Source organism: Durio zibethinus, chromosome 6 (assembly GCF_047325235.1).
Source record: "Durio zibethinus cultivar Kanyao isolate XHJ-2024 chromosome 6, ASM4732523v1, whole genome shotgun sequence".
In the NCBI taxonomy this organism is placed as follows: Eukaryota; Viridiplantae; Streptophyta; class Magnoliopsida; order Malvales; family Malvaceae; genus Durio; species Durio zibethinus.
Window position 1 is genome coordinate 24,502,117 of NC_143167.1, and position 8,282 is coordinate 24,510,398.

General features: G+C 34.2%; 1 protein-coding gene across 8 annotated transcripts in view; it reads left to right on the forward strand.

Moving 5' to 3' along the window:
• The window catches only part of LOC111285001 (lipid droplet phospholipase 1-like), a 30,284-nt gene extending 22,260 nt beyond the window's left edge, over positions 1–8,024 (forward strand). For 7 of the 8 annotated variants that reach the window (XM_022874202.2, XM_089762336.1, XM_022874201.2 and 4 more), the window contains 2 exons: positions 6,678–6,775; positions 7,651–8,024. In XM_022874202.2, coding sequence (XP_022729937.2) covers positions 6,678–6,775; positions 7,651–7,722 — 170 coding nt within the window. In that variant the 3' untranslated portion in view covers positions 7,723–8,024. The remainder of the gene's footprint in view (positions 1–6,677; positions 6,776–7,650) is intronic. The other variant, XM_089762338.1, reaches the window with a different exon arrangement.
• Positions 8,025–8,282: the final 258 nt, after the last annotated feature.

Here is an 8,282-nt window from a genome sequence, read left to right on the forward strand (position 1 = left end):
GTACCCAAAAATAATGAAAACCTAGAGTGTTTTTAGGAAGTAATTAAGTGGTACTAATGATTAGAAAAAAGGAATATATGTAGCTGACATTTCATCAGTTTGGTTGAATCGATAATGCAAGGTCCATAAGAGAACTGCAGAAGTACTGGATGTAGAAAAAACTGTGTTTCAAAGATTTTACCTTGCTTGGCTGGAACTGTGTAGGAAGAGATTCTTGCTGAGCTTCCTGATATTGAAGAAACTTGAAGTGAACATACCCTGGTAGGGCTGTAGTTTTCTATTCCAAACAACAGGAGATTCATATAAATTAGGGGATGCAGCATTAGAAACTCTGCAGGTCTATGGATAATACCGATCGTCAGAATAGTTCTTGAGCCCACAACAGCACAAATACTAAGTCAACCTTAACTCTTCCTTCTGTCTTCATGATTTCCCCACTAGGACCATGGGTACTCGTATGATCTCTATTATTTTAAGAAGACTTTGCAACTCTCGCAACTCCCTTCCTACCAGGATGAATGAGACGGAATTATCTTGAGAAGAGGCTTGAGTAACTTGTCAATAAGTCTCAGCAAATGCAAAATCTTCTTCCTCCAAAAGCTATGGATTAAATTAGTTCAAACTTTGACTTCAGACTAGCTGAAAGTTTAAGAATTGTAATCGTTCTCTTTGCTTTTATCCTTGACAATCATCAGCAAAATTGGCAGAACAATGTACAATTCCTCATGGAAACTCTTTGAATGTAAATCACCTGGTGAATTTTTGGTCTCCATATTGCAACTCAGTATGCTGAGGGCAACTTGTACAAGCAATTACTAGAGTACAGCAGGTAATGGGTTCATATTCCAGCAAACCATATCTCCATCTTGTTCTATAACTAACCATCGGAGCATCTTTCTGAAACCATGCATTGACCTTTTTTCTTATAATTAGCAGCAAACCATATCTCCATGTGAACTTGTTTTGTTTCCTCTTTATCAGTTAATATAAATTTTAACCATCTTGGAACCCTAGGGCTGCTGCAAATAATTATCGCCTTTCAAATTTTCAGTTGTAAATTGTGGGGAAATGTAGAACATACAACACCTTTCATCCACAGGCTATCCCATTATGCATGGCAGATACTAGTGCATGCTACCAAAGCCACCAATTCATGATCAAACAGTGAAGAAATAAAACATTTTATATAATGAAACGCCAGCTTTGTCACCAAAAGTCAGGCTTTCTAACAAAATTCCAAAACTCAGAAGGCTGAAAGAAGCCAATATATGTCTGCAACCCCTGGTCATCTTTAAACACTGTAGTATATCTGCATGTATTTATGTGGAAAAACTAAGAAATAAATCAGTGTGAAAACTGAATGTATATTGAAAAACTGCTCATTAAGAATTATACAAGAACCTTAGGTTTATATACAACTAACTAGGGGTTAAACTAGGAAACTAAATCTTCCTAACAAACTAATCCTATAATTGAGGGATTGTCTATCCTAATTTTTGTCCTTAATTCTAGGGATACAAATACTTAATTCTAGAGATACAATATAAATATACAAATTACAATATTACAACCAGCTGTAAATAAATGTTTTTCACACTCCCCCTCAAGCTGGTGAATAGGTGTTTTCCATTCTCAGCTTGAAAATAATTTCTTGAAATGTTGCACTGCTGAGACCTTTAGTCAACACATTTGCAAGTTGACCTTTGGTTGATACATAAGGTGTACAAATCAACCCACCATCTAGTTTCTCCTTTATGAAATGCCGGTTTACTTCAATGTGTTTTGTTCTGTCATGTTGCACAAGATTGTATGCAATGCTTATTGCAGAGTTGTTATCACAGTAGAGTCTCATTGGTCTATCCCACTTGATCTTCAAGTCTTCTAGGATAATCTTTAACCATAGTAGTTCACAAATTCCTTGAGCCATTGCTCTAAACTCTGCTTCAGCACTTGATCTTGCCACCACATTTTGTTTTTTACTCTTCTAAGTCACAAGATTACTACTTAAGAAAGTGCAGTAGCCTGATGTGGATCTTCTATCAGTTACTGAACCTGTATAATCAGCATCTGTATATGTTTCTAAAACTAGCTCCGAATTTCTTTTGAATAAGATACTTCTCCCAAGGTTAGCTTTCAAATAGTGTAATATACGGTAGACAGCCTGTAGGTGCACTTCTTTAGGATTATGCATAAATTGACTTACCACACTCACAACATATGCTATATCAGGTCTAGTATGTGAGAGATAAATGAGTCTTCCCACTAATCTTTGGTACATCTCTCTATTTACAGCAACATCTTCATTAGCTTCTCCAATTTTATGATTAGGATCCATAGGGGTATTTGCAGGTTTACATGCGAGCTTCCCAGTTTCCTTCAGAAGATCCATCACATATTTCTGTTGTGAGATGAAGATACCATGCCATGAGTGAGCTACTTCAATTCCTAGGAAGTACTTCAATCTCCCTAGCTCTTTTATCTCAAATTCTCTAGCCAAACACTGTTTTAAAGATTCTCTCTCTTTTTCATCATCTTCAATTACAATTATATCAACATACACTAATAGAACTGTGACTCTCCCTGAATCAAAGTGCTTGATAAATAATTTGTGATCTTCTTGACTCTGTTTATATCTCATTGCTAGCATCACTTTGGCAAATCTCCCGAACCAAGACCTAGGAGACTGTTTAAGGCCATATAAAGCCTTTTTCAGCCTGCATACTTTGTTTGCTTCTAGATGACCTTCAAATCTTGGTGGAACCTTCATATATATTTCTTCTTCCAAATCATCATGTAGAAAAGCATTCTTTACATCAAATTGTTGAAGCTGCCAATTGTAATTTGCAGCCAATGATAACAAAATCCTAATTGTATTCATCTTGACAACTGGAGCAAAGGTTTCCTGATAATCCACTCCATAGGTTTGAGTGTAGCCCTTAGCCACTAACCTAGCTTTATACCTTTCAATAGTACCATTTGCCTTTGTATTTTATAGTGAAAATCTATTTACACACCACTGGATTTTTTCCTTTAGGCAACTCTATCGGTTCCCATGTCTGATTTTTCTCTAAGGCTTCAATTTCTATTTTCATGGCTTGCCTCCATTTCTCACTGGATAATGCCTTGGGTAATGTAGTTGGAACAAAAATAGTGTTTAGGCTCACAAGAAAATTTCTGTGGGATGGTGAGAATTTTTCAAATGACACAAAATTAGAGATTGGGTATAGTGGATGCTTAGTACATTCTTCGGTTCCTTTCCTAATGGCAATAGGCAGATCATAATCACTAGTTATAGTTTTAGGAGATTCATGCTCATTTTGAGAAATAGAGTCAAAAACTGTGGTTACCTCATTTTCAGAGTTAGGATCAGGTTCTTGCACTGGCACTAGTTTAGGATCTGGAACTTTCCTTCTTGAGTACACTTGTAATTCCTTCATAGCATCAAGAACAATATTATCCTTTGTCACATCTTCTGTATTTGGAATGGGTTCAGAGTCAAATTCAGTGTTTGACTTGGGCTCAGCAAAAATAGGTTTCGACTTAGAAGAATTAATGGGTGTAAATGTTGAAGAGGGGGACAAATCAAGCAAAAAAAAGTCTTTATCCTTATCTTCCATGAATGAAGTCTCTCCCTGAAGATAAGGTTGAGTAAAAATAAAAAATGGTTTACTTTCTTCAAAAGTGACATCTACAGACACATAGAATTTTTTGGTAGGAGGATGATAGCACTTATATCCTTTTTGAGTTGAGGAATACCCCACAAAAATACACTTAATCGCTCTTGGATCCAACTTTCCCCTATTATGACTGTGAACATGAACAAATGATGTACAACCAAATATCCTAAGTGTGAGATTGTTTGTGGTATTGAAGTTGGGATAAAATTGTGAGAGTAGTTTCATAGGAGTTTTAAATCCCAAAACCCTTGAAGGTAACCTATTTATAATGTGTGTAGCAGTGAGAATAGCTTCTCCCAGTAAGATTTAGATACATTTGCTTGACAAAGAAAGGCTCGGGTTGTGGCTAGTAAATAGTTGTTTTTCCTCTCTGCCACTCCATTATGCTGTGGAGTATTAACACAAGATGACTCATGGATAATCCCCTATTTTTGGAAATAAGTAGATAGACTCTGGTTAAAGTAGTCTCTTGCATTATCAGACCTAAATCTCTTAATTCTCACTCCAAATTGATTTTGGATCATGTTTTGGAAGCTTAAAAACACAATATTCACATCTGATTTGGATTCAAGTAAAAAAACCCAATAGACCCTGGTACAATCATCTATGAATGAAATAAACCATCTTGCACCAAAAATATTAGGAATTGTACAGGGACCCCAAATGTCACTATGAATCAAGTAAAAGGGAGTAGAACTTCTTTTGTTACTAATTGGAAAAGACACACGTCTATACTTTACAAGTTTGCAAACATCACAATGAAAATCTTCGACATTTAATCCTTTGAACAAAGAAGGAAACATGTTTCTCAAAGTTCCAAAAGAAGGATGTCCAAGACGAAAATGATAAAGCCAGATTTTGTCTTTATTGGAAGATTTTTCAAGAGAAATGACAAAGGTAAACTATTCTTAATATTACTTGTGTTATTTGATGTCTCAAGATAGTATAGTCAATCCTTCTCCTTAGCAAGTCCAATCATCTTCCTTGAACTCTGGTCCGAAAATTCACAATAAGAGGGATAAAAAGTCACTTTGGAATTCATATCTTTGGTAAATTTTTATATAAATATCATATTAGTAGACAATCCAGGAGCATGAAAAACATTTTTTAGAATAAATGAGGGATTAACTTGAACATCTCCTGATCCTGCCACTGTAGTAAGTGAACCATCTGCAACAACAATTTTCTTATTACTAGGACACAGGGTATATGTACTAAACTTCTGTAAGGAATGGGTCATATGGACTGTGGCTCCTAAGTCAATGTCCCAAGAACTCGTAATAGGCTTAACCGAGACATTTAATCCATGAGAACCAGAAGCTTTACCTAAACTAGAGACCTTACCCAAAAAACATACCGCAGTAGGCTTTTCAAGGATTTTCAATAAGTTTCTCAGCTTTTCAATCTCTTCTCTGTCGAACTCTCCTTGTTTTCGAGATATCTGTAGTACTCCAGTGATTTTTTCAGTTGACATTTCCTCAAATTGGGTGGTAGTGATATCTTTCTTTGAAAGGGTTCAGCAATAAAGGCCTAAACAAGATCGGCAATGAAGGCCTAAAATAGAAGTCAGCAATGAAGGTTGAAAAATTTTGCTTCCCAAGAAAAGCCTAAAGCTCTGATACCATGTGGAAAAACTAATAAATAAATTAGTGTAGAAACTGAATGTATATTGAAAAACTGCTCATTAAGAATTATACAAGAACCTTAGGTTATATACAACTAACTAAGGGTTAAACTAGGAAATCAAATTTTCCTAAAAAACTAATCCTATAATTGAGAGATTGTCTATCCTAATTTTTGTCTTTAATTCTAGGGATACAAATACTTAATTCTAGAGATTACAAGATTACAACCAGCTGTAAATAAGTGTTTTCCACAATTTATACTTGTACTCATGCCCTTCCCTAAATGATCTCTCACTGTCAGTGGGTGCATTCCAAGGGTTTCTTTTTTCTTGTTGCCTCCTCAATTTGATTTATGGTTGGGTAAGGCGGGGCTCAAATACCGTATTAATGAAAAAAAAAAGAGAGTTCAGAGATTGATAAACTGGAAGTATACTAAATTGCAGTGGCCTCCTAGAATAAAACATGTCTAGCTACATAGAGAATGTCCTCAACACTATAATACTTCTCAACACCTTTCTATACCAAAATTTAGTTGAATGAGTTTGCTTTATCTTACTATATTTTGTTCTGTTCTTAACCTTGTAAACAGTTATATCTTATATGCATTGCTTTCTTATTATATGTATCCCTTTGTTTTGTTTTGGAGATTGGTCACTTGATGTCAACGTGAATAAGCAGAAGAGTCATTGACTAGGGGAAGGCTTATTTGAAAAGGATGAATTTCTTCCAACAACTTAACTAGAAACTGCACTCTCCCCTTTTATTGCAGCATTAATAAATGTGAGATAAATGCACAGCTTATCTAGTCAAGGTTGAAAATCATTGCAACTAATGAAACTGGTAACTGTCTTGAGTGATAGTCACAACTTTGGAAGGTCCTCTATAAAACAGTAAAGATAAAAGAAAGCTTATCCTCCCTATTACTTGTAATTGTCTATTTAATTTTGCAAAATTTTCCCATTGATTAGTTCTTTTGTTTTTAACTTTTTTTTTTGTTTCTTCCCCATTTTTCTTCAGTTATGTTATTCTTAAAAGATTAAAATCATATATTGTTTATCTTAAAGCAGATTGAAATAGAAAATTTTAGAAACCTGCTACACGTACAAGTAAGATCTGTATCAGATAGTTATAATTGATGGGATAGCTCCAATTGTTACCCTCGTCTTTTCGGTGGTTTTTTTTTTTTTTTTTTTTTTTTTTTTTTTCTGTTTGTTGTGCAGTTACAGTATGTCATATTAGATTTGTGGCATATTGCTGTTATTCATTCTTGACCATTGTGTCTGATCTTTCCACTAGTCAACTTAATTTATCATCATCTTGTTGATTTGTTTAAACTTCTTTGTCTTAGTTTGAGTGTTTTTCCATTAATTTGTAGAGGTGATGATTCAAGGTCTCACTCAAGTACCCTGGGAACGTGTTGATGTTAGCTTTCAAAAAAGTAAACAACGATATGTTGCTCATAATACAATTCAGGCAAGTTCAATTGTGTCATAGATTTTTTTCACTCTGTATGCTTCATTTCTTTTATACAAAATTGAAAAGTTCTTAAGTTGTGTACCTTGTTTCAAATAGGCCAGACATCTCCATTTATGGCAATAATACACTAAAATGTAGCGAAATGCACAAGGCTCCTCCATCATGGGGTCCTTGCAGGGATAAATGTACACATCTGGCTACCTGCTTTACTAAGAGGCCATGTACCAACGATCCAGTGTTATAAAGAAATAAGGGTGTCTAAGAAAACCTTGGCAGTCTCTTATTGCCCCCGAGTCTATAAATATTTTATTATTAGCAGGATTTGCATTTTGTCAAGGATCTCCTTTTATGGTAGCGTACCAACATAGAGAGAAAATTTTGGAGCTCCTTTCTTTTCTCTTAGGCATGGTGTAGAAGGGCGGTTTGAGAAAGAGGTTAATGTCAAATGCATTCAGATGCTAACGGTTAAATTCAAGCAATGCCCATTATTAGTTTACAAATTTAAATGATAATCTGAAAGTGATTCGTATCTGATAATTCACCATTTGTTATGTTATCTTGGTTTATTATTGTGATTTATAAGTATTTGAGTATAACCATCACAATAATTCTATATTAGTGTAGTTGGTGAGTTATCTGTTAAAATATTTAAATGAACTAGAGGCAATCAGTGTCTGAAGATTTAATCACTTGATGGTCATTTATTAGGTTCTTTATTAGTAAGCAATACTACATTTTGTGCTTTCTTATTTTATTGTTATTTATAGCAGTGTGCATTTTATATAAAGTATGTCCTGCAAGTTTGTGTGCACAGATTAATGTTTTCTTTACACCCTACCTTTATTGTTTCACTCATATTTTACATTTTTTAGGTGACGAGCTACTGGTTGAATTCTGATGGAACGGATGTAGTTTTCCATATGATCCACAATTTCCTTGTATAGTCCTGGAAATTTTAGTGTCCGCCTATTGGTGATTCAGCCATGTGTCACTTATTTTTAGGTGTAATATGCACATTTTCCCTCATGAGAGTGTTGCGGTATATATTTTTATGTTAATATGGAAACATTACGAATATTGTAAAGTTGTTTTGACCTCTGTCCGAATAGGTTTGCTTATTCTTATATCTCATATTTATATATATATATATATATATATATATATATATATTAGCTTCTTTTTTTTTTTTTATGATACTTGTAATTTACTTTCTATTTAGAAATTAAAAATTTTTTCCTTCTAACTATATCAATGTTCACATTTTGTACTTTGGTTGTTTTGCCATTGCCTTGTGAGGTAGAAATATACACCTTTGCACAACCAATTGACTATGCCTCATACCATACTGTTCTTACTAATAGTTTTAATGACACATTTTATTCATTGATTGCAATTACATATTCATCGAGATTTATGGTTTTAGTATTCATCAGTTTCCCTTTTTTTTTTCTTTTTTTTTTTTTCTGTTTGGCAACATTTGATTTCTTTGATGTTAATGTGTGAT